This window comes from Lepisosteus oculatus, chromosome 13 (assembly GCF_040954835.1).
Source record: "Lepisosteus oculatus isolate fLepOcu1 chromosome 13, fLepOcu1.hap2, whole genome shotgun sequence".
Taxonomy (NCBI): domain Eukaryota; kingdom Metazoa; phylum Chordata; class Actinopteri; order Semionotiformes; family Lepisosteidae; genus Lepisosteus; species Lepisosteus oculatus.
In genome coordinates this window covers 11961439-11986562 of record NC_090708.1, presented here as the reverse complement: position 1 = coordinate 11986562, position 25124 = coordinate 11961439, and the positions used below count along the sequence as shown (strand labels likewise).

At 40.6% G+C, this 25124-nt stretch overlaps 2 protein-coding genes and 4 non-coding genes across 10 annotated transcripts; 1 reads left to right on the top strand and 5 right to left on the bottom strand.

The window, feature by feature from the left end:
* Positions 1-78: 78 nt before the first annotated feature.
* dzip1l (DAZ interacting zinc finger protein 1-like) lies at positions 79-16995 on the bottom strand. 5 transcript variants are annotated; one of them, XM_069197505.1, is made up of 16 exons: positions 16892-16995; positions 12237-12788; positions 11245-11329; positions 10857-10981; positions 10390-10551; positions 9214-9336; positions 9017-9079; positions 8214-8354; positions 7543-7573; positions 7108-7182; positions 6100-6233; positions 4674-4863; positions 3292-3433; positions 2940-3145; positions 1978-2117; positions 79-1148 (listed from the first exon to the last, which is right to left on the bottom strand). In XM_069197505.1, exons 2-16 carry the CDS (start codon positions 12729-12731, stop codon positions 987-989), a joined length of 2274 nt encoding a protein of 757 aa, XP_069053606.1. In that variant the 5' UTR covers positions 12732-12788; positions 16892-16995; the 3' UTR covers positions 79-986. The 5 variants fall into 5 exon arrangements, with proteins under 5 accessions (XP_069053606.1, XP_069053605.1, XP_069053603.1 ...); XM_069197504.1 differs by lacking the exon at positions 16892-16995 and adding an exon at positions 16327-16697; XM_069197502.1 differs by lacking the exon at positions 16892-16995 and adding an exon at positions 14626-14850 and having other exon boundaries at positions 7108-7173.
* trnad-guc (transfer RNA aspartic acid (anticodon GUC)) lies at positions 16837-16908 on the bottom strand. The gene has a single exon. It is a non-coding gene; the product is annotated as a tRNA-Asp (tRNA).
* A 24-nt stretch (positions 16996-17019) lies between the features above and the next one.
* Positions 17020-17091, top strand: trnap-ugg (transfer RNA proline (anticodon UGG)). The gene has a single exon. It is a non-coding gene; the product is annotated as a tRNA-Pro (tRNA).
* A 475-nt stretch (positions 17092-17566) lies between these two features.
* trnai-aau (transfer RNA isoleucine (anticodon AAU)) lies at positions 17567-17640 on the bottom strand. Its single transcript has one exon. It is a non-coding gene; the product is annotated as a tRNA-Ile (tRNA).
* A 2513-nt stretch (positions 17641-20153) lies between these two features.
* trnaw-cca (transfer RNA tryptophan (anticodon CCA)) lies at positions 20154-20225 on the bottom strand. Its single transcript has one exon. It is a non-coding gene; the product is annotated as a tRNA-Trp (tRNA).
* Positions 20226-22215: 1990 nt separating this feature from the next.
* LOC102688606 (single-pass membrane and coiled-coil domain-containing protein 1) lies at positions 22216-24667 on the bottom strand. Its single transcript, XM_006637770.3, has 3 exons — positions 24464-24667; positions 23965-24114; positions 22216-23320 (listed from the first exon to the last, which is right to left on the bottom strand). Exons 1-3 carry the CDS (start codon positions 24511-24513, stop codon positions 22852-22854), a joined length of 669 nt encoding a protein of 222 aa, XP_006637833.1. The 5' UTR covers positions 24514-24667; the 3' UTR covers positions 22216-22851.
* Positions 24668-25124: the final 457 nt, after the last annotated feature.

The window sequence follows — 25124 nt, the reverse complement described above, 5'->3', positions numbered from 1 at the left end:
CTGCAATTCATTAAGCCAAGGTTTTGTTGTTAAGTATGTTTTTGCTTTGAAATATGGAACTCAGTCACTGGATACATCTTAAAAATGGGTATTAAGAAATAACTTTTATTTTCAAATACCCAATCCTTGGATTTAACTATACAAACCTGGTAACTCCCTCCAAAAAAAAAACCCTTAAAAATAAATACATATATTTCAATTATACAGAGGAATATGAGAAATTCATCAAAGTATCCACAGTGATTAATTTTGCACAAAAATGAATTAACACACACAGAATATTGCTTTTTGTCTCTAGAGGTAGAAATCAGTCAAACTTTTTAACCTGCATAATTTGAATGAAGGTAATCATTGTAGCCATGATTTTAAAAAACCCATAAGTAATTCATGTCTTCCACTAAAAGAAAAAAAACATTTTATCAGAATTTGCTTTTGAACACTATGGTAGAGGCACAACAAGATCTTAATACAGTAGTAAATAGGCTGCAAGTGAAGAAACCTGAATATCTTTTCCAGCCAGGTAATGGTTAAACCTAATTATGAGAACAAAATTCTTTGGTAATATGACCAATATTTATAAAACATCTCAGATGTTAAAAAGGTTATCAAAAAATGAGCAACATAAGAATTCAATATTTAAAATAACAAAAACAATCTGTTTCATGGCAATCGGTCAGACAGAGTTTGATAATGTTGGACATAATATAATGTGAAACAAACTGGAGAGCTGTACAATGAATTAGTAGGAAAACAGTTTCAGGCATGGTATTCGTTGTGCTAAATTACATTTAATGTCACCACTGATAATCTTAAAACCTCCCCTTCGTTATAAAAACCTCTGCTCTGAACATACGCCTCTTGAACTACGGCCTGTGCGGACTCCTGCGAGTGAATTTCCCATGTGTGTGTTGGAGAAGAATTCCGCTGTGTGTGCGTGCCAGGTTGGAGGTCGCGCTTGCTCCACTTGGCACTGCGGTTCCCAGGACTCACCACACTGCCCCCCGACTTGCTGAGGAACTCCAGACACTGGTTCCGGGAGAGCCGACAGAGTCGGCGCTTCCCCGCACCCCTGCCACCCTGGGCGCAGAAGACTGCGGGGTGATCTCTTCAACGGAGGACAGTTCGAGGTCACTCTCCTCGTCGGACAGCTAGGAAAAGATGAAGAGAGACTGACAGAGTGACTGAAATGCGGGAATGAAAGAGAGGTAGAGAGTGTGCATGGCTTTCCAAAATGATGCAAAGTATATTAAAGACTTTTGGGAGCAAAGCATCTTGTACGAGTTCTTCGAGCAATCCGTTTTCATGCTCATATCCCATAAGGCTGTTCTCAATTAAGAAAACTCTCATTATGACAAAAAAGGAAGAAAACAAAGGAAACATTGGTGAAAATCCCTTGGCAAAGAAGTGAAACTCATTTCTACTGAACTTTGAGTTCAGTTCTGACAAACACACATAAAATGTATTATAATTAGAAAAGGTGCACCATGTTACAGTACTGTATGTTCCTGTGATTTATGAACTCTCAGTAAACCTTTACCATCAACAGACACAGTCACCTCTTCCTGCTCATATGATATCAGACATCTTAAAACTCTGCTAGTTTACTGTCAGCTTTATGTGATACAGACTTGTTCCTCTGTCCAAGACCTTAACATGGAGACCAGTACAGGTTTTGAGCTGTCTTCAAAACAAAACTCCAGCAATGGGGATATAATGTAGTGATTTTGGGGAGAATAGGTATACCGTTGGTAAATTTGTTCCATTCAAGTATATCCCACACAAAGGATAAATTCTTAGAATTCAGAAGAAACACTTATTTGTTATAAAAAATAAGGAACCGTGTTTTCTTGAGGTTTCCTTGAGTGTGAGCAGTTTCCTGAAGTGAGTCATAGGGGGACAGGAAAGACGATATCTTCCTATTAATCAGATCAATCGTGCCTAGTTTTCTTTAAGTAATCCAGATCTCAGTTCTCTTACCTGAAGGTTCTTCATAACTGTGCTTGATTTTGGGGAGGCACTGGCTGATGGTGGTAGCACTTTAATCCCACCCACAGGCCTCCTTGCTGGAGAACTTAGCTGTTTTTCCAGGCTCTTGGTGAGTGATTGGACCACAGACCCTACAAACCCAAATGTAGAGCATACAGACTGAGATACAGTCAGAGTGACAGCGGCAAATTAATTTCTAATGCATTTCTTCAGCAAATTTGAATCTTTTAGGACAAATAATAGATTTTTTCCAAGAAAATGAAGAACATACTGGGACATAAAAGGAAATTAATCAACACAATGATAGTAGATTGCCTATAGATCTAAAGGTCAGCAAGAAGCACCCCAAAGTCTGGTATTAATGAGATCTTAATTCCATTTTATTACACACTATAAACTCCTGACCAGCCTGCTACAATGTCCTGGAAGATACCAGTTTGCCTCACTAAGACCAGTGACAACATAATCCTGTTAAGCACTGGGCACTAAAATAGGAGACAATAAATGCAGAAAATAAAAAAATTAAAAAACAAATGCAATATATGTGGTTTTTAACCTTTACAGCCACCTGCACACTCTTGGTTCTGCACTCAAAAATCGTTGAAGTAGGTCAGTTCTTTATATCTAAGATGTATCTTTACATATCTCCATATCTTTACAGAATGAAAGAGAAATAATTATATATTTACTTTAATTTTGCAGTAAAATTAAGAATATATTTAAAAAATTACACACTTTGTTAAGGTTTACTTTAAAATACCAAGGTTTCATGGAACAAAGCAGTTGTACTTAAATATTTACTTATACATACATACACATATACATACATAAGTTATACTTATATATATACAAGCAGTGCCTGTGCTTTATGTTTTCGATGATTTGCCTTCTAAAAAAATCTGGAATGTCCCACACCACCAGGGGAAGAATAAGAACATATGCATTAGTCCCACCTTGTGACGCAGGAAGCCTGGTGCTGCCAGGACTGACCGGGCCCTCTGACAGTTCTGTGTCAGACCAGTCCTCCTCAGTGGCCACTGTCTGGTTCTGCCTGGGGCCTGCCTGGACAACTCTGACTGCAGGAAGGGCTTTGCTCCCTGGGCTGGTGATGTAGGCACTGTCACCGCCCGACTCCTCCTCAGAGCTGAAAGGGGGTGTGCTGGGAAGGCAAAGACACGCTCACTAAGAATAAACCTTAAAATTAAATAAGGAAATATCTTTTTGACCTAAAAAAATCAAAACCCCCTTCTGTTGAGAAGGTGCAATAAGTGGCCTCCCGCTGTCCTGTAGCAAGTCTGCACATACCTGGTCCTCTGAGCACGGGTTCGAGGGGTCCTGGGTGTAACAATGGTCCGCGGGGCTGGCTGAGGAGCTAGTGGTTGAACTGGACGAGGTGGGTTCCTGGCCTTTGACCTCTTCTGTTGGGTAGGGCTTCCCTGAACCTTCCCTTCACACACCAGAGGATAACAAGGCAACTTGTTATAACTTGTTATAACTGGCTTTTACACTCTGACCTTATTGTTCACACACACAAATACTGTGCACCTATACCTATACAAATATATCTCTGCACTATTCAAAACTGAATTCTCTGTACCATTCTAGTTCTTGTTTCTGGTTTAAGTTAATTTAAAATAAGGAATACCCATAATTATCCAATCATCAAGGTGGGGCTGCACATTGGTGGTGGTGGAGGGGAGTCCCCATTACCTGTAAAGCGCTTTGAGTGGAGTGTCCAGAAAAGCGCTATATAAGTGTAAGCAATTATTATTAAATTATTATATTAAATTGCAATTTTTTCACGGGATCAATAAAGTATCCATGTATCTTCACTTCCACACCAAATGTCCTCACTTTAACTCCACTGTCTATAAAAATAAAGGGCATACAGCTAAAGGTTCTTCAATGTAGTAATGGTCATCTTTGTTACAAGTCAAGCAGATGGCTAAAACCTTTTTTCTTAATTACAGGATACCATAAAAAACATTTTGGAAGAAGGTAGCATTCAAGTCAAAAACTAATTTCCACCTGTCACACCTTGAGGATTTCTAAAACAGCAGGTAGCAGCTTTATGCTATATACCCACTGTCAGGTGTGAGCCTGTCCAGTACCTGGATGGGAGACTCCTGGGAAAATCTAATGTTTCTGCTAGTAGGGCCAGTAAGGGGCACTCACCCTACAGTTTGTGTGAGTCCTAATGCCCCAGTATAGTAATGGGGACACTTAACTGTACAAACGCACTGTCCTTCAGACAATGAGATGTAAAACTGAGGTCCTGAATCTTTGTGGTCATTATAAATCCCAAGGTGCTTCTCGAAAAGAGTGGGGGCGTTCCCCAGTGTGCTGGCCAAATTTCCCTCTGGCCTTTATGGCCTCCCAATAACCCATTATGAATAGGCTTTATCACTGTTCTCCTCCCCACTGATAGCTGGTGTGTGGTGAGCAAACGGGCGCACTATGGCTGTCATTGCATCATCCAGGTGGAGCTGCACATTTGGTGGAGGTGCAGGTGGAGGTGCAGGGGAGTCCCCATTATCTGTAAAGTGCTTTGAGTGGAGTGCCCAGATATAAGTGTAAGGAATTATTATTATTAAAACCTCGACACAAGAATGTTTGCTCTAAAGTCATCAGGCACTTAAGCTGGAAACCTCTGCTCTATGGGTTTGAGAAGCAAGGTGAATCCTTACAGGAGGCAGCAGGTGTTGGCACAGTGGTGCCTTGGCTCTCCTGCAAGCGGCGTACTCTCTTAGTGACCTCACGAGTGAGCTTCTCTCTCAGACTGGGCATCTCCTGGAGCTTCTTAGCTTTTTGCTGCCTCTGGCTGGCCACTGTAGAGCTTAGGGTCTTGAAGGTCTGTTTAGAAATCCCTTTGGTTCCCTAATGATGAAAAAAATAGTTCTGTCAGTGCGTGTTTTCACCAAATGTTGTTCTACCATACTTGCACTGTTAATTTTTCATCATGTGCCATCCCTTTACAGATGCCAGTTCTGTTACCTAGTTAACATGATTAGAAATACCACAAGTTCTAATTTTGAAACACGACCCATGTTGCCTTTTCACTTAACATTTCAATGCAGATAGTTTTGCCTAATCAATCACACAAACACAGTTTTCATATTAGTTTTATCACTAATCCCTTAGCCCTTTTAACTCACACTTCTGTCTGGCAGTTTACTATAATTGTATACGTATCATTGCACGTTTATTTCTTGTGTACTTGAATGAAACATCTTGACAAATATACTTTGCAACAGAACAGAGATATATGTAGTGTACAATAATCACAGCTACAGTATCTTAAGTAACTAGGGTTGATAATGACAAAGATACCCTGTGGTCAGAGGGCAATGAATACATTTTGCTTAAATTAGATGAGCACAGAGCTCACCCTTTCCTATTGTGAGACTGGCAGGGACAGGCATGATGGCAGCTCTTGTCTGAACTACATGCCCTAGAAGTCGTAGGGGAATGGCCTGCCACATATGGTCACCTGACCAAGAGGAAAAAAACAATTGGCCAGGTGTTGATTTAAAAACCAGGAAGCTGAAGCTTTCACATCCAGATTTCCTGTTCCACATTTGTTTCACATTAGCCTGTCTCTGTCGCCATCTGGTGACACAGGGCAGATCCACTGTACTGCATTGTAGCAGTGAGAGAAGGAACATACAGTAGGGAACAACCAGTGGACGAACAATGAAGACGTGTGAGCTTTTTGGGAAGGTCCAGGCATAGCTGCCTAGTTGTTGATAAAGAGGGATGGAAGAAGTCTAGAGTTTTGATAAGAGAGCTAGGCTTTGATCCTGTGTTTTGTTTTGGTTTTGGTCCGCAGTCCCTTGTATTGGAAGTAAAGAACACTCACTGTAACCTTACCGCTGTGTTGGTGTATCTCCTCCTGGAACCTGCTTATTAAGAGCACCGGTGCAGCACACCACCCTTAGGGTTGCCACACTATGAACGTTGTGATGCGTACACAGCAACTGTTTCGAAATACCTCAGTGTATTTCAAAACAAACTTCTAAATTCACTTTTTTGTTTGAAAAAGTGAAAGAGCAAGATCTTCCGCAGGGTGTTCAGAGCTGCGGCAGGGCAACAGGTGAGCCGATTGGACTGTACCTTGCGGAGCCCCATGCTCTCCAGCTTCTCCTCCAGGGTCTCTTCCAGAATGGGCCTGAACTCCCGCACTAAGTCAGGGTTCTTCCGTAGCGACTCTAGCAGCTTCTGTCTCAGATTACCCATATCCTCAGGTTCTGCCAACAAAACACAACACAGGCTTGTCGACATTATAGGGTATGTTATCTGCCAGACGTTTGTCAAAGTAGATCTTTTGCATTTCCTTTACAGCTTCTACAGGGTTTGCTGATCCTGCTATTTCATCATCATCTGCAAACCTCACTAGTTTACTAACTAGACCAATCTCCATGTCATTTACATTATATTGGTTAGGAAATGTTTTACAAGACACAAAAATGACCTGCTGATCGGGTTCCCTGTGGCACTACATTTCAGCTTTCAGCCCTTCACTGTGCTCTGTTTATCATCCATTAACCAGTTCTCAGTTAAATAAGTAATTATAAGAAATAGGCCTAAGTAATTACAGCACCAGTTTGTTAGGTTTAGTTGGAGCTGCTATTTGATCTCCAGTGTTCCTCTGAGATCCAGCTCTTACAATGAGCATCAAACCTGCTAAACTGTAACACCTCAAGCCTGCTAAGCCTAGGTGACTCAAGAGGGATAGAAAGTCTTTCAAGTTATATGGCAGGAGGACACTCCATTCATCTTTGCTCCAGCTAATTCTTTATCGATGTGATTTTCAGCATCTGTGGTGACTATTTAAATATCTATTTGACAATTAACTAATTCGAAATTTTAAAGTCCTATAATATCTAGGAATGAACATGCCAAGATTGACCTTCCCCGTTTCTTGAAGGGAGTCACTATTACAAGTTTTCTAAAGCCCTGTTATATACTTTACACAACCATTTGTGACTGTGTTCATAACAATGTGCCATATATACAGACAGCACCCAGACAGTGGCTAACTTATAATTTTGCAAACCTCATTGCTCATTGATATATCTTCACTTCGTCAAAGGCTTCAAATTATTTTTCTTCTATAAATACCTTCTTCTTCCTCATCTTCCTCTTCTGTAGACTCTTCTTCCTGGATTACTGGAGCTGGAGCTGAAACTGATGAAACTGAAATGATAGTTAAACTTTCACAAAATGTATCACCCTTTCAAAAATATGCATGATCAGATCATAAGATATAAAGACAAGAATTAAAAACAGAAAAAATAAGTATTGAAACAAACATTATTTATTATGTTTTAATGTCTTTAAGTAAATATTAAATAAATCAGAGACCAACCTGAAATAAATTAATGTCAGTATTAAAAGAAGGCTGTGTTGCACCTAAAGATACATGTATATAAAAATCAGATAAATAGAAAACTGCTAAATAGACTACTCACTTATGCTTAATAATATCACAAGTGGAAATATATATTTTTTTACAGTTTAGCATCTTTAAGGTTCATGCAAATATCTTTGATTTACCTGTTACAGGTCTTGCAGACAGCGTTTTGATCTAAATTGTAAAAACAAATTCATGGATTAAAAAAACCAGGCATATTGAAGAGGGTGTTTTAATATTTGGGGCACAACAAAGAATTCTGGACTTTAAGCATTTCTGATCATAAATCATAGTGCAATAAAAATAAAATGCTATGTACCATTTCAATACCTAATTATAATCCAATTCCTTCTACTAGCAACTGTTGGAATAATCCTGTCAGTTCTAAATTAAGCCTCAAAATGTTGATCCGAAGTTGCAAACAGTAGGTGTGGTTGTTAGGATAAAAAATATTCTCAGCGACCATTAATCACTAATTTGACTCTCTGTTACTTATTCTACATTGAATGTTGTGTTGTATGAATGTTTCAAACTTCATATTGCTCTTAAAAAAGGGGAAAGATTTTGTAAAGCTGGTTATCACCAATCTGATTATCAAATGAAACTTGATCTAGTTTTCTCCTCCAGAGAACCAATAACTTCCCACATTGTTCCAAACTGAAACTGTGCTAATTCTATTTTGTCTAGTACTAAATGGATGTACCTTCATCTAAAAGAAATGTTTTAAAATTCCCTTTGTAAATGTAAGCCAAAAATGTAAGCCTTGGACAAAATCTGCAGACCCTGATTTGGAAGGTTAGGATGTAGTGGTTACCGTCTCCTCCTGTGACCTTATGACCTTTTCCCGCTGTCTGATACTGGAGCTCAGGGAGCTGATCTTCTGCTGGAGGCTCTGGAGGGCAGTGTTTCGATCCACAGACAACGACATCTTCAGTCTCTCAATCTCGCTCCGTAGCTGCATCAGCAACGAAGAGCATCTGAGACAACTGATTCATCTTTTTCCAGCCAGCAGCTCACTACTGGCAACCCACTGAAGCTAAGCATGGGTGAGCCTGGTCAGTACCTGGAGGGGAGACTTCCTGGGAAGGTTGCTGCTGGAAGAGGTGTTAGTGGGGCCAGCAGGGGGTGCTAACCCTGCGGTCTATGTGGGCCCTAATGCCCCAGTATAGTGACAGGGACAATATACTGTAAAACAGGCTCTGTCCTTCGGAAGAGATGAAAAACCAAGGGCCTGACTCTGCGGTCTTTAAAAATCCCAGGGTGTTTCTTGAAAAGGAGTAGGGGTGTAACCCCAGGCCAAATTTCCCTTTGGCCTCCTAATAATCCCCATCACTCTGTTCTCCTCCCCACTAATAGCTAATATGTGTGGTGAGTGTTCTGGTGCACTGTGACATCATCTGGGTGGATGCTGCACATTGGTGGTGGTGGAGGGGAGTCCCCCATTACCTGTAAAGCACTTTGAGTGGAGTGTCCAGAAGCGCTATATAAGTGTAAGCTATTATTATTTATTGCCCATTTTGGTAACATTAGTTGCCCAGGTTGTTTAGCCTTCTTCTCAACCTACCTGATACACTGACACAAAACAAAAAATCTGTCTACAAATAACGATCTGGTTACCTCTCCTTTCTCCAGCAGGTGTATGTTCTGCATCTCCTTCATTTTCTTCTTCCACTCACTCTTCTAGAAGGTGAAACAACCTTTAGTAGTGATTTTCATAGTTCATCCATTGAAAACAGCCAAGAGCCACCTATGAAAAACTGCTAAATGCAAGCTTAATGGCAGAGGTGACTGCTGCTCTCTCTTAAATCTCCCACCTGCCGAGCAACCTTCTCTCTCAGCTCCCTCTCTCGGGCTTCTCTCTTCTCCTCCTCTTCCGTGTCTCTCAAAGTACCCAGGTTCGAGACAACAACCCCACTCCTCTGAAGGTCTTGGAGTCTCTTGTCAATTAAGGGAAAATCAGAATTCATGTGTTTGTTTACGAGAAATTTGTTTTCAATTGGTCATAAAGAACTTTTGGAATGAAGGGTACACTGTGACTAAGCTGACATTCAGATTCCCGTTCAGGTAATTACATGGCCAGGTTGTCAATTTCAAATACTTCTCTACATTAAGCTTGTCAAGTAAATTCAGATGTCAGATTTTGCCATATCCTGTATTTTTAGGACTTTGTATTATGTACAGTTATACACTCCTTTGTTATTTAAATGAACGATATGAGATTGTGTAACTATGGAGCAAGCAACCCAACCATGTTGTTGAAACTGACAGCCTGGCTACTTTCAAGAAATATCTGGATGGGATCCTCAAACAATTATCTACATACCAGCAATCAAACAGGCTAGATAGGTGGAATAGCCTCCTTGTGCTCATAACCTTTCTTATGTTGCTCTGTTTCTCATTGTAATAACAATGGGGAGTGGTCATATATGTTTTAAAGCACAAGTTAGTTAAACGGGTAATAATCAAATGTTTTCATACTGACTGGAGACTTCCTCAGTTGTAAAATCGAAAATCATTTCAAAGTTTTACACCCACAAGGTTCTAAGAATTTAAGATGTTCAACAGAAAACGTGAATTATAGTGAGCTCGGGCTTGTGTCTGCCTAACAGGAAAGGGTAAATGGGATAGGGACAGATCAGTTTGTTTCTCGTACTCTAGTTCCACCTAGAAGAGGAAAACTGTATTGCAACATCATACCACAACGGACTAATTTGAAATCTATCTAAGATTTGTCAGAATGCGGGCCAACAGCTCTTCTGGATTTTGCTTTCCGAATCCAAAATAGCTCACGTCACGGTGGGGTGTATCTCTGTAAATTCTTTTTTTACTGCACTGCATTTCCAGTTTAAATAATTTCACGTCTGATGATTCTCCAATGACCAAGAACATTAACTTTCTTAGCAACATGAGGTCAAATTGCAAGGGGAAGTGTTCAGGGTTTCGTTTCAGTCTTCGATGTTTAAAACAACGTGTGTGAAGCCAGGACTCACAGCCTCAATGGAGGAGCTCTTGCTGGCAATGTCTTTGAGCTCCTGCAGGAACAGCTGCCTCAGATCGCCCATCTCCTGGTAGAACTTCTTCCTCTCCTCTTCCTTCCAGCTTTCCAGCTGCTGCTTCTCCTTGGCCTCTCTCTGCCGCTGCTCCTCCAGCTCCTGAGGGAATAGAAGAAAGCTTCTTTCACTGTTGGCGAACAGCAGATCGTTTCTCTTCAGAACATTGTATATTTACATTTTACTTTCTTCTGAGTGACTGACTACGGTCCAAACACACAAGTTTTATATGTAAACCATTTTTCAAACATATTTATTCAACTCTATTCCTAGACCAGTTTCTGATGAAGAGTACCTGTTTTCAACCATACAAATAGTTTGTGTATGGGAAACCAGTGCTGGATTCCAAAATAGTTTACGAATCATATTCTGATACAATTAATAACATAACCCCCCCCCCCACTTACCTGCTGCCTCCTCAACGCTTCAGCCTCCCTCTCAGCCTCCAGTTTGGCCTGGGTCAGTTTCAGTCTCGCCCTCAGTTCCTCAATCCCATCCTCCATCTGCTCCACCTGCCTCTTCTTCTGTCTCTCTGTGGAGCCACACATAAGAGCGCATTTCATTCTCCTGCCTGGGATACTGCCAATCTGCCTCCATGTTTTCCAGTTTTCGGACTGCAGATGTACTTCAGGGATGGAATCTGGACCAGTATTGCCTAACCACTGCCCACAAGAAAGCACCTCGAGCAACAAGACCATGTGCTACATTAAATGGAAAAGCCTCGTCACACACCCACGTCTGGCCAGCATTACAATGAACAGAGCTAGAGGAGAGAACAAAAAGCTTCCTACTAACCGGCATCTGTGATCTCTGGATGCCTGCGCTGAAGATGGCCTTGCAGAAAGGAATAGTTGACGAAAGACTTGTCACAGAATTGGCACTGAAAGGGAATACATGACACTATTAGTATAAGTGTTCCAGAAGTAAAGAAACAAAATATCGTTTTTATTTACTTTCTACCGAGGCTCAGCTGACTTAGCATACTAAATCCCCCATGACACATACAGAAAATGTTTACTGGAACTGGTAAGAATGCAGCAACAGTAGAGCACAATTTAAACAATGTGTAGAGCACAATGTATTGAAGACCAACAGTATAATGTTAACACAACCCTTAAAAACAAAGACAATTTGTGCTTTTGAATGAAAAAGAAAAGAAGTATCTAAAATCATATTTTGCCTTAGTGAACAGGACAAAGTAAGACAGACCTAAACACATGAGTGCCAAAGAACAAAGGGGTGGGATGTATTTTACACTTGTAAAGTGGAATACAGTGCAGCACCCTCATAATGAACGACTCCCTGCTTAGCAGAACCTGTTCACTAGCACTCTGCTCTCATGAAGAAAACACAGAAAACCTCTACCCCTTCAACCTCGTTAAACAACATATTAGAGCTACAAGTTCAGTGCCTGGTAAGCACTCAAAAGTAGATTCTTCAGTATATCATAATGATTTTAAGTAAAATACTGCTTTTTCAACTCAACAAAGAACACATGTCAAGACCAAGGAAGGGGATACTAAAGTAAGTTCTGTATTTTAATTCTATATACCTTATTTCCATTCTTTTTTAATGTGCTATCCTGATTTTTCCACTGTACTTATTTGCAGCTATTTTTTCTTATTTTCATTTACATGACAAAACCTTAGAGACCTTACAGCGTAGGGGTCCTCTTTTAACTAAGGAACACTAGGCAGTCTAGAAAGGCAGGACTGAAATAAGGAGCGCTGAAAAAGTATGAAAAAATATCAATTTTTCTCCCAGCCTCACGCCGCGCAGATCCTCACCTTGTGGTAGTTGTTGGCCCCGGCCTGTAAGAGGAGCTGCTGGGTGGCGATCATCTTCTTCCGCCGCCGGCCCTCCTGCCGCGCGGCCTGCAGCTCGGCCTCCAAGCGGGCCAGCTCTTTTCCTTCCCGCTCTCGCCCGGACAGCTCCCCCTGCAGGCGGTCCTCCAGCCCCGCCACCTGGGCGCTCAGGAAGTCCTGGCAGTGCAGCAGGTACTCGGTGCTCAGCTGGGACATGCGCAGCACCTTCAGCAGGACGGGGTCCACCGGATTGCGGCAGTGGGGGCAGCGCTCGGCCTCCAGGTCGCAGAAGGTGACGGTGCCGATGTACTCCTGGAGGGTGCCCACGTCCATCTCCCTGGCCACCCGTTCCACATCCAGGGCGCTGAAGCGCCTCCAGTCCATGCCCTCTCTCCGCGCCCGGAAGCGGAAGGGCTGCAGGGGGCCAGGGCTCCAGGGGGTAGACGGGGGTTCGCTGCAGGAGAGCTGGCCAGGCATCTTGCAGGGCCCAGGGGAGAACAGGGGCAGGGGGTAGAAGTGATTTCTGTGGAAAGGCTTGAGGGGGGAGAAGGAGGGGAAAGACTCCCCTTAATGACTCGGCTGGGATCTCGTTGTGCTGAAGGACCCTACTGTATATCAGGCTCAAAAAGTGCAAGATTTTAAAGACTCTAAAATTTGGTAACAGATAACAAAAACCAGTAACAAGCAGCAAAATAAAAATGAGAAAAGTCTCTCTTTCTTAAATGCTGATAAGAACAACATTGATATGCGATTATGTCTCTTTCGCATTGAATTATTTCAGTAAACAGGCAACGCAACCCTAAGAATCCTATCCATTTGAAAACAAATACTGTTGTGTTAAATAAGTATTTTTTTAAAGTCACAAATACTGCGACCTTTTCATAACTTAGAATCCTCGATTATTTTTCTTCTCATACACCAGTGGCACTGTCCCAGAAGTACCCAGCTTACACTAGGAAGTAAGACAAGTATTAATAGTAGCCCATCTGAAGCGCTGTCAGACGAAAAGATTTCACTTAAAAAGTGAGCATGAAAACTACCAGTGAAGACCTGGGGTGACCTGAGCTGGAGGCCAGATACAGCTTTCAGACATCCATCTGGCTGGCTGTAGCCGAGCAGAGTCAAGAAACCAGGCCCACCCTGACCCACTTAAATTGACTCAAAAATGACATAAATGATAGATAACACAAGGTAGCACACCTACCATCTCTCCCCAGCAAGGCACTTCAAACGAACAAATGAACAACCCCTGAAGCAGGTTTGATGGTGATTGTAAGTGGATTGCATGAAAATAAATCACATTAAAAAAATGATCAAATGTTTATGTCCTCCTTCTTTAAAACGTGTCCTGCAAACATTCTAGTACAATAAGATTTTGTAGACTCAAAATAATAACCATAGCTTTTTTAATACAGCATGGAGTTATCTTCCTTTAAGTCCTTGCCACTGAGAAGAAACCAAGTTAATTAAGAAATTATTTTAAGAATAGATCCATGATCATAGGATGTAAGTAGCATTAAGTATCGAATCTTCCCCCCCAAAAAACAAAAATGCGTTCTCTTGTTAAAAACAGAAAACTAAGATCTTCTGGTTAAAAGACATCGTGTCCTGTCCTTTGAATACAGATTCCAAAGGGGATAACTCTCCTTGCTCTGAAGGAATAACATGGACGCCCCAAACACAATTGTATTGTATATGGCTGCTAGGAACTCTGCATACAAACGTCAAGAACAAATGGAAGTCTGGGTAAGCCTTTTAAAGAATAGCATGAAGCCAGTAATGTCCTTTGCAATGTTATGCAAACAGTTACTTAACAACGAGGTCGATGAGTTTTCTGTCTGAGGTTTCCCACAAAGGTATTTGTCAGTGGTTGACCAGGAGATAAATGCTGGTTTGACAAGACTACTTGCTTGACACCTTTGTAGCACACAGCATGTCAATGTTAACTTCTTCTTCTGCGCAATTCAACACAAACTGTTCAAAGTATGAAAATGGATATAGAGATTTCTTATATTTGCCATGGGAGAATTTAGAAGCAGCACAAGTGTATAATTCCAATACCGCATTTTTAAATGTATGATCAAATACTTAGTCTTTTAAAAGTGCATACAGTAGGTTCAGTTAGATTAACAGGATAACATCTATAGAATTACATTTGGATGGTTGAGTTTTTAAATGTGATTGAACTATACTTAATATCTGACTTAACATTTAACATATCTTGTCATGTATTCTTATGTTTTCCCATGCCCACAGCTCATCATAGCCTTGAAGAGAAATGCTCCTCACTTCCTGTGAGATCAGGGCCTCAAACCAGCATTGAAATCCCACTGCATCACCCACAACTTTAGTCGAAGGGATACCTTCTTACCTGACTGTAGCTCATTTTTGCACTCCAGGCAGCACAAGCAAGGTAAAGCCAACGATACAACAATGAGGACTCTGCAGTAAAGGTAACCGAGCAGGCAAGAAGCTAGGGTCCTAATTAAAGTTGTTCACTCCCTGGGTGCTCCCTATTGTCCCCAGTGAACACAATAGCTCACCTGCACACACTCCACGTACAGTACAAGCAAATCAGCCGAGTAGCACTAATACCAGCCTCACATTTCTGTTTTGCTCTTTTTAAAGCTTAAAGAGCAGAAGGACAAGCAGCAGTTTTCTCATTTGTTCCATTCACAAGCCACTTCACTACTTCGGCTAATTACAGTATACTGTTTTTTTTTTTCCCAGTAGTCACTCTATCTACAATCAGTCAGTGGAGTGCTTGCGTTTTCTTTTATGTAGACCCAAAGTTACCCCAGCCAGGTTTATGAAATGTAAACTAGTGTTCAGGCCAGAGCTGTGACCTCAGTCAGTGGAGATCTTGTTGCTTGTTAATGAACACAAGTTGCTATGGTTTCTAAAGCTCTGAAAATATTTAACAGGTGACTAGCCTAGCTCCTTATTTGCTTAGAAACTGAGAGAAGGTAGGATAGCAAGGGTTTAAATATTCTGTGTATATTGGTGATTTATATAGTTTAATAAACATTTTTAATAACTTGGCAAAGACCGCATTATTGCAATATTGGTACACGTACTGAGTCTGATCATGGTAAAGAGAAACGTTTTGAATACTTTGGACTTCACTACTTTGTGTGAACGCTCCACTCCACCAGTATCATATATTTAGGCGATTTTGTGATGCGACAGAGGACGGTTTGGACACCTTTTGAGGAAAAAAATTCAGGTTCAGGCAAACTGTAGGAGAAGAGAATAAAATGTCGCCAAGTAAGAATACACAGTTCATGGGTTCACTAACTTACTTCTATCTGAAGTGAAAAAGAAATATGATGTTTGCTTAAAACAATGTATGAATTATGCATCCGTCAACATGAAAATGCTGTACCAAGAACTCTGTAATAGCAGCGATCATGTCCGGGTTTAACTCCAGCACTGAGCGACGTGGACGAGTCGTATTTTTCAAGCCTCGACAACCGTTTGCATACAGAAAGTATGTTAAAACTAGGAGCCGAATGGGTGCTAACCCCGCGTCCTTGGTCCTAGAATCACTCGACTGGAGCTCCAGCTGGTACCTCGGCAATACAGAGGCGTGACGTATGCTCTGTGTTTAAGAACAACGCAACATATGTAGCATAAGACCCAAAAATAGCCCGGGGATTGGTTTATTCAGATATCAGGAAAAGATAGTACTAACCAGCATAAAAGAATAAAAGAATCAACGAAACACAAGTATCAGATTTCATGTCGAAACTCGCTCAAGTCTGTTTTGTCACCATTCCTCGTTAGAATTAAGTGTATCATCACCCTTAGCTTTTCTTTTTCAATTTCACACCTTTTCATTAAGAAAAATAATTATCGCGGATATTTTTTTAACTGCAGCGCACTGAACCCCTTTCAAAGACAATTAATTTAATTAGCCACGACAGCAATATAACCTTACAAATATACAAATATTACGACACATCGCAAAATATCCGTGTGTAGTAATGGAAAACGTAACTTTTCCTGCACATTCACCATTGCAGTTTTTTTTTTAAATTAAGAAACTTCGTCTCATTAAACATGAACTTACCTAGAATATAACAGGGTGGGCTGTTACTATTTCTGAACCTTTCCAGTTGAAGGTGTAGAAACGGCACGTTTCAATAATTAAAAAGAACCTCGCGTAACTCTACGCCCGGCTTTCAAAGGGAGACGATGAAAAAACGTGAAACAAAGCTAGTAATTAAAACGCACAGCTCGGATTGTCGTTTCGATATCTCGAAAGGACATCCTGCGAGAATGAGGGAATACAGGCAGAAGCCAAGCTAACAGTTACCCGGGTAACACCGGCGGCGCTTCGCTACTGCCGCTGGGACTGGCACCGCGTCTGTGGTTAATGAGTAAATAAAAAGAAACTCTAGAAACGTAACAGTAACATTAGGCAGATTCATGGTTAGATATATACAGCAAAATTGCAACCGCTTGTACACCGACAGCAAACTGTCTGTGCAGACTGAACTTCCATAACATTCCGCAAAAAAAAAAGAAACAGGACTTTTTTATTCCATCTCCCCGGAGACGAGGAGGAAAAGGACACAGCCTCCCCGTCGGGGAATCGAACCCCGGTCTCCCGCGTGACAGGCGGGGATACTCACCACTATACTAACGAGGAGTACTGACGAGCTGCGAGGAAATGGAGGCCTAAGACGAACCCTGAGGCAACACGCGCGTTCGCTGGGGCTTTGAAGCTCTTCTATTATCACCCACTGATGCTATGCAGGCCGGCTCGTTGGTCTAGGGGTATGATTCTCGCTTTGGGTGCGAGAGGTCCCGGGTTCAAATCCCGGACGAGCCCTGCTTTTCTTTTACAGGTTTGATTTTGTACAGGATCTTGTTAAAAGAGCGATCACTTACGGAGAGCCGACAATGTTTTAACCTCAGAAAAACGTACCTTATCGTTTTATTTTCCAACGTATACAATATGTATATATAATACCGTATGCGTTCCGTTTACAACTGTAACATCTTTTAAAATCGAAATGTTTTGTCCAACACTTATATATCGATATATCGACGGTGTTTGCATTTTTTTGTCTGTGTATTTCAATACACTATTGATTTAACTTTGGAAACGGAAAATAAAGCAGGGCCTCTCAGGACCTCTTCTGTGCCCTCAGAGGTTAGTCAATTGCCGAAATCAGAAATGTATTCAACCCCACGTTTGAAAGCTAAGAAGAAAACGTGCACATTTCTTCCTATAAGTAAAAGTTTTTTTAAGGTTTTCTTGTGGTTAGATTGCAAATTAACATGAAATGCAGGGTAAAAAGACCTGGCCCGTACGGGGATCGAACCCGCGACCTTGGCGTTATTAGCACCACGCTCTAACCAACTGAGCTAACCGGCCGACGTATATTGGTGGCATTCAGAATGGAAACTCTTTTGTAAACGAATATTAACATTCGGAAATTTGCGTCAAGCTAAAAAATTAACTCATCAATGGATCCAATTAATAGTGTAATTATCAGAAGGGGTTAAAAACGGGATGCGCTATGACCTGGAGCTCTGAAAACAGTCACCCTCCAAAACACAGTCCTGTACCTCGATAGTTTTGAATAACCTTAGAATTACCCAGCCCATACAAAAATACAATCAGATCTTCGGCACCATCTATCGTACAATGACACACATTGCAGTCAATTAAATTAACAACAATGACAGAATAATATAACGTGTACTTAACTGAATTAACGATGCACGTTACCCACGATATTCTCCAATAACACAACCACCTGTCGCCAGAACCTTTGATTGAGCAGAAGAGTATTAATCTCATTTAAAATTAAAAGGTTTGGTAAACGTTCAATAATTGTATACACTTACCTACACGAATACATACAAATACAAAAACACTTAAATGTACTATAAAGCGAAATGTTTGTTTGTTCAAGGCATTTTATTATCAACAAGAAATACACGAAAAAGCACTCGTTTTTCACAAGGTCCTTTCTCAGGCGTTCAGCATAGAGTGCAAATCCTGCCAGCTCCCCTCTAATGAATACAATAGGTGATAAGGATATGTGAAGTAAAAATGGACGTTTAATTTGTCATTAGTACTCCATCTACTGCTGCCTGCCTTCATGAGAAGCAGAACTCATCCAGAGGGCACCTCACGAAGAGGAATGTCAAGTGCTTAAAAGGCCAGCACACTTTGGCCGAGAAGGGGTTGGTTACCCAGGGTTCCCTCTTTTCTCTGTGCAGTAGCGACTCTAGAGCAGGGTCCCCCAGTCTTTCTCCCCTTGAGCCCAGCTGGGTTCAGTCCAGGCATACTTTCACTTGCTAAGCTGGAGCCTTGAATAATTAGACCTTTTGAAACATTTTCCGCTCCTAACACGCCGAACATTTAAGGAGACTTTTGATTTTCATTAGATTTTTCAAGCTGAAAAAACAAAACAAAACAATTAATAATAAGTAAGACGCGAGTTGTGGATTTAGTTAAATGAGGTGCTCCCCTGGAACAAACACACACAGGTACCAGGGACACAAGGAACTGATTGAGAAGGTCAGTCCTCAAACGCCTTGCCAGGCGCCTTTGAGTTTGCAGTTTCACCAGTGAAAACTAAATCAGATAGCTATATGAGATGACTAACAACGCTAACGACCCCATTCCAAAACTCTTAACAAGATTACTGAAGCTGTATATCCGGTGGCTGTTCACATCATTTGATTACAGGAAATGGCTTTCTAGGGTGCACGTCATGATTAGGTTTAGTTATCTAAGGATACGGTGAATAAGATACACTGTTAATGGGGAAAAAGCTATAGACCAAAAGCATGAATAGGTCAGCATACAAAACACTAATGTGGATCCACCAGATATGATCAGCCCAGAGCCCAGAGCCTCTGAGGACTTGTTCTGCAGTGCCAAGAGACTGTGGAGAACAGAAAATACCTCACATTTCCCCTGTAGGAAGCTAAGTAATCACTATCTATTCAAACACAGGATTACAGACAATCGCATAACTGTCAAGAAAAGGAGCTGTGGGAGTAGAGCTGGGCATGGAATCAGCCTCAACAACCGTATTTGTACACCGGTTTCTGTGCCAGGCATCTCAGAGCACTTGAAATATATGAGGGGATCCACTTCATTCAGCACAGTGAAGTGCAGCACACAGCTGGCAGCCAGAAACCCTGGGACAACTGATCAGATGGAGAAATGAGAAATGAACCACCTCGCCTCTTCAATTAACGGTCAAATTTAGGTCGTCCTGATTTTACAAGCCCAGGACACCCTTTTTTACACACTGTACATACTCTTGAAAAATAGCACCGTGGCATCTTTAATGAGTCAGGATTTGGGATTATAATGTTGCGTTAAAAAAACAGCATTTTTTAAAATGCAATACCCATTGTCATCATTTGAGAGCTCTGGCAGCTGGGGTGATGATGCAGAAAAACACTGTGTGTTTTTTTTTTCATTACATTGCTAAGTGAATTTGAAGGAAAACACGAGGGTCACTCGACAATAAACAGACCAATTGATTACGTGGCCTAGTTACAAACCTGGCTCTGGGGGCAGAAAGACACTCTGGAGATGAGTCCTGTACTCCTCGCTTCATCCACTGACAAGCATGAATAAACTCAAAACACAACATATAGTCTTACTGGTGATCACTCTTTTGCAATTCATGTGCAGAATACAAAAGTCAGATCATAAGTTCAGTAAAGATAAACAGCCTGGTGTATACATTTACACAGTATCAAACCTCAAATTTGTTTTCAGTGGGAAAAAACAAAGGAACACTTTTAAATAGCCTCGTACTTGAATACATTCGTGAGTGTTCAAGACATCAAACACCTGTAATCGCGGTGCTGAGAAATTCGTTTTCCTCTGAGAACGTGGGGAGGGGACCAAAAGCATGACCCCGACGTGATTTGAACACGCAACCTTCTGATCTGGAGTCAGACGCGCTACCGTTGCGCCACGAGGTCTTCCCCAAGACGTGTTTTTTTCATTATAAGCAGCAGTGCCACGGTGGTATCATTCAGTTTAGGAAATGTATTTGTAAGCAGTGTCGACTGAAAGAGAGTTATAGCAAAGCCATTGCTGTGTGATGCTGAGATCAAAGTTTAATTAAAAACTAATGTCCCTTAAGGGCTCAACCTCTTTCTCGCCATTAGAAAAAATAAACCGGTTAAGGCGCTCACCCGAGTGAAAAAAAAAATAGGAAGGCTATTTAATTGTGCAATTGAGCACTACAATTAGTGGCACATACATTCATTGAGACATGTCAGAATACTAGGAAAGAGGGAGTGCTATTCATGGTTGCTAATTATCTTCCGTGGGCAACACGAATAATCCCAAACAAGTTTTAGGCCGTGTCCCAATGTGCACACTTGCGTTTTTGCGCCCTTCACCTGCGTGTTCTCGCTCAAATCTGCGAGGGTTTAGGGTGTCAGATTTCTAAAATTGTGTCACAGGGGTGGCGACGAGCGTCCCCAATACAAATTACCCCCCAAATCTTTGCGGATTAGCGACGTTTCATGTTCTAGCCTACCCCAGCGAAGAGAAATTGGCATGGAGAATAAAACATTCACGTATTAGTAAACTTTTTTTTATAGTTTTAAAACATAAGATTTTATTGGGAAAAAAAACAAAATTGAATTAGACTATATGACGTTTTGACGTGAAGCTTTTATTTCCACACATCATTTCGATTGAGGAATATTCGTTTACCTGCCTATTGTCGTACTGTCATTTTTGTGCAGAGATAGACTAGATGAAATGTATTCAGTAGTACAAAACTTTGCATAAACAGAGAGCGATACTGCCAAGTATTTCTTAGTTTACTGCGCCCGATTTGAGTCGAGGCTTCTCAACATGAATGAACACGATGTGTCACTACTTTTGTGCAGGAATAGACGAGACGACATTCAATTTAGTCAAACTGCGACCGTAGAATGAAAAATATATTTTTTCCAATATATGTCAACATGCACTTAGCCGCTGGAAAAGAAGCATCGGCAACAGACAGCCGTGTGACCAGCGAGTGACGTCACACGAGGGTGTCCCATTACCCTGTTTATAACTATGCGCCCTCGAGTCCTCGCGCACTTACTTGCTCAACGTCACAGAAGTGCGGACTTGAAGAACCTGAGCTGCATGTTCTATGTTTTCAACGGGATTTGAAATCTCAGCACCTTGAGGTTCCTGATGTTTTGGTCAGCGAATGTACAGCACAAACACTGCTGCGAGGAACTAATGGTTAGTATAGTTGACTTGATCCTCCGGGCCAACGTAATGTGTTTCTTCCTTTAACTAATGGAATAAGCATTTTGATCATATAGCAGAGCAATAAAGAAGTATGGCGCAAGTTATAAGAATATGGAATTACGAGTAATAAAGCCAGCAGTGAGCTGAAGAGATAAATAAAATGTTCTAACAGATTATACACACAGGACAATCTATGCCCATTTAATTTGAGGTAGGGATATACCAATGTTTTTTTTTTAAATATATATATAAATATGTAACAGAAGGCAAGAAAAACCTTTTAGGCACTTCCAAATATACTTTCAAATCTTTTCACCACTGGTATAAAAACAAAAACAAAAAAAATGATTTCGATTAGACTGTATTATTTTTACTTACTCCACAAAATGAAATTGATCATTTTATATAAGTACAGTACATGGGTTTGAGTTAGTGGAAAAAAAAAACGTTGCTTATTTGTTTACAAAAAATGCTTATATTTTACACTACAGCTGTAAATACATTCTCTCATGTTGAAAGCAAATCATTAAACAGGTTATAAATCCTGAATTTGAACAAGCAGGATAATGCTAATGCCTGAACTAAAAGAACATGTTTATAAGGTGTTTTTAAAAGGGGAACTGCAATGCTCTTTTTATATTTCAGGGTTAAAAAGAATCAGCACTGATGAGTGCTTTTCAAACCAAAATAAAAGTAAAATGGACACAGTAACTTGTAAAACCTCCAATTTTTATATGACAAAATAGATTAAATTTCCAGTTATGTGCAGCACCATATTCCATAATTTCCGAAAGAGGCAACATCCCGTGAAATGAAGCGGCCCTATGACATTGTAAACAAGCATGCTCGTGAATACTGTTAATCCAATAGGAATATTGTTCTTGACTTTGAGACGGTTTTGTCAACAGATACTATTTACTTGTTAACTCAGCAAGCAGATCACATGGGAACACTTCTGCGGTGAAATGTCTGCTGCACCGCATTGACTTACTTTATTTATCACATTACATTAGTCGTTACAGTTACTAGTGAGCAGGAAGGGGCGCTTAATGTCACAATTCTCGTGAACTCTCACTCTTGCTTGTGGGGAGACCAGGGCTTTGCGCCAACATTGTGATTTACAGTACTTTCACAAAGTTCACAATTTTGTACTAAATTTGAAATTCGTCATTTTTTTTTCTGTACCGTCAATGAATTTATTTTGTAAACAAGATTTAATAACAGGTCTGAGAACTTGGGACTGCAGTTCTCTTTCGACCTCACTCTCATTGATAGTTCAGATGCATGTTCTGAATATAGTGTTAGGCTTGAGTGTCACTGGATTCAACTGCAAACATAAAGAATTTAGTCTTGAGCCCCACACACCTGTTGTCTTATCGATATGGCTGGTTTCTTTTCTTCAGCCTCAACTGGATTCGTGGATATGTCTCCAGCCTTCCCTTTCTCGACAACTTGCACTGCCCGAAGCAAACTGTCCCTCAAAACGTGGTTTCGTACCACTTTCCTGATGAGCATTTCCACATCTTCTGAGTACTTCTCTCTCTGCCCGGCCTGGTAGTACTCGGCCTCGTAGCCCCGGGCAACGAAGAAGGCGCACAGCGCTTTTGCATCACGGCCACCCAGGCCCAGTTCTTCGAGCGTCGACTCCCACGCCACGTCAACCCGCCGGTTTTTGATTTTCCTTCGGAGGACGGACGCTAGGGTGGGAAGACCACTGACAAGATCTGGCAGTTTCCTAACCACCTGGGAGTGGCAGCAGCGCAGTGTTTCTATCACGTAGGAGAAGAAGAGATTGGTCTCAAAGCTTGTGAATCTGAAATAATAAGAACATCCCTCAGCATAGAAGCACCATCCAAGTATTTCCCATTCATTTTTTAAAAGCAGCCCAATAATTTCTCTTAAAGCTTTAACACTTGCTAAATAAGAACGCTTTTCTTTTATTTACTGCAATTTTTGAAGACAACCCTTATACTTTCGATTAGACCTCCGGCTGCACTGACAGCAAAAGCACTTGATTAGAAAATGATGTGGGACTTCACTTGCTTTCACTTGGATAAAAAGAAACTATGATAACTGATGCAGTACTTGAATGAGAATCATCACTTGGCGTATTTCCTAATTTAAGTGAAAGAATTAAATATTTCAGTTCAAAAGAAACAAACATTTTGTAATGAAGAAGTTAAAGAAGGTAGATGCATCAGCATGCATAGGCTGCAATGGAACAGGTAAAGGTTTATTCCATGCTGAAAGGAAAAGAAAAGAGACAACATTTCGGCTGTGGAGCCTTCGTCATGTGACAACAGACTTCAGCAAACTTCAAGCTTCAGCAAACTTTTTGTGATCAATCAATAAAAGTCTATTTTTAAACACTTTAGAAATAGAAGATGGATGACTATGAGATACCAGGTCTAATGATGGTTACGTCTTGCTGTAGTAAGTGGAGAGAGTTTAGCCTACCTGTCTTCCAACAATGAAGACCACACTTCATCGTGATCACACTGCTTGGCTAGAAGCTGCCTGTGCTCCTCCAGTCTCTCTGCCAGGACCTTTGCTGCCCCATCCAACTCATCAAATTGGGCATTTATTGCTTCTAATTTCTGCCCCAGTCTGGTACAGGACAAAAGAAAAACATCATGTTATGGCAGATTTCCAGTACAGAAATAACACATATGTAACACGGAACAGCTCTTGATTTTTACCATTCTAACATACAAAAGTATAGCTTTTCTGAACTTTAATGAAGCCTTATAATGATTTTGATTTAATATCTAAACAACAAACTATATGTATATGAATAAAACATTAGCCCTTTATAACAGCATTTTAATATAATCACATCTTTAAATATTTTTCAAGATCGTCTTTAGCTTCATGAAAAGCTATAACTTGTAGTATTATTGCTTCTACTGTAACTCCAAATGGTTCCAGAAATATCCTAACATCTTAAAAACATCACCTGTTCAGAGTTCCAGAGACCCTCCGTAGTGAAAGCCCTTCTGAAGACATCCTGTTTGTTTTTGAAAAGGTTAATCACATGGGCTAAAAGTCGAATCTCTGCAGAAGAATTCAATCATATTAAGACTAGAAGTTCAGATCAGCTCTATTTTATGTCATCAGATCTCTGTACAGATACGATGGACTGTGGGCTATTTTAAACACCAGTTAAAAAAGCAGGCAAGCATGTAGTGAACACTGATACCCACTGGCAACCATGTAGGTTAGCCGTGAAAACACATGATAAACAGTTACAGATACCTTCTTCTATCCAAAAGAAAAAAATAGAAATTGTTAAAAAAGTGTGTTGAATGTTTGTAACTAGCAAAAAGGTTTTCTAACCAAGTGGATGATGGCAGGTATTGGTGGTCTAATTAAAAAAAGGCAGCTGCATATACAGTACATTATGCCGTTTTGAAATAACTTACATGGATATATTTTTTTTCCATACCAGAAAAAAAGATTCTTCTTATCTGTAATGTTCTCTTAATATTATTAGGATTTAGTTACACCATTGTGATTATCTTACTCCTTATAGTTAGCTTCAGGTAATTTATTAAAATTTCAATTTTGATTATCCTAAAAATACAAAAAAATATCTGTATTTTAAAATGTTCTCTAGT

What these genes read in the sequence shown, in the direction of transcription:
- dzip1l (XM_069197501.1), bottom strand. An exon ending in GCCAACACCTGCTGCCTCCT is followed by an intron (nt 3,434 to 4,673) that starts GTAAGGATTCAC and finishes TGGTGTGTGAAG; the next exon opens with GGAAGGTTCAGGGAAGCCCT. An exon ending in ACCCGTGCTCAGAGGACCAG is followed by an intron (nt 3,146 to 3,291) that starts GTATGTGCAGAC and finishes TTGCCTTCCCAG; the next exon opens with CACACCCCCTTTCAGCTCTG.
- LOC102688606 (XM_006637770.3), bottom strand. Translation starts at nt 24,513, where the DNA reads ATGTCTTCAGAAGGGCTTTCACTACGGAGGGTCTCTGGAACTCTGAAC. An exon ending in GTCTCTGGAACTCTGAACAG is followed by an intron (nt 24,115 to 24,463) that starts GTGATGTTTTTA and finishes GTCCTGTACCAG; the next exon opens with ACTGGGGCAGAAATTAGAAG. An exon ending in TCTTCATTGTTGGAAGACAG is followed by an intron (nt 23,321 to 23,964) that starts GTAGGCTAAACT and finishes TTATTATTTCAG; the next exon opens with ATTCACAAGCTTTGAGACCA.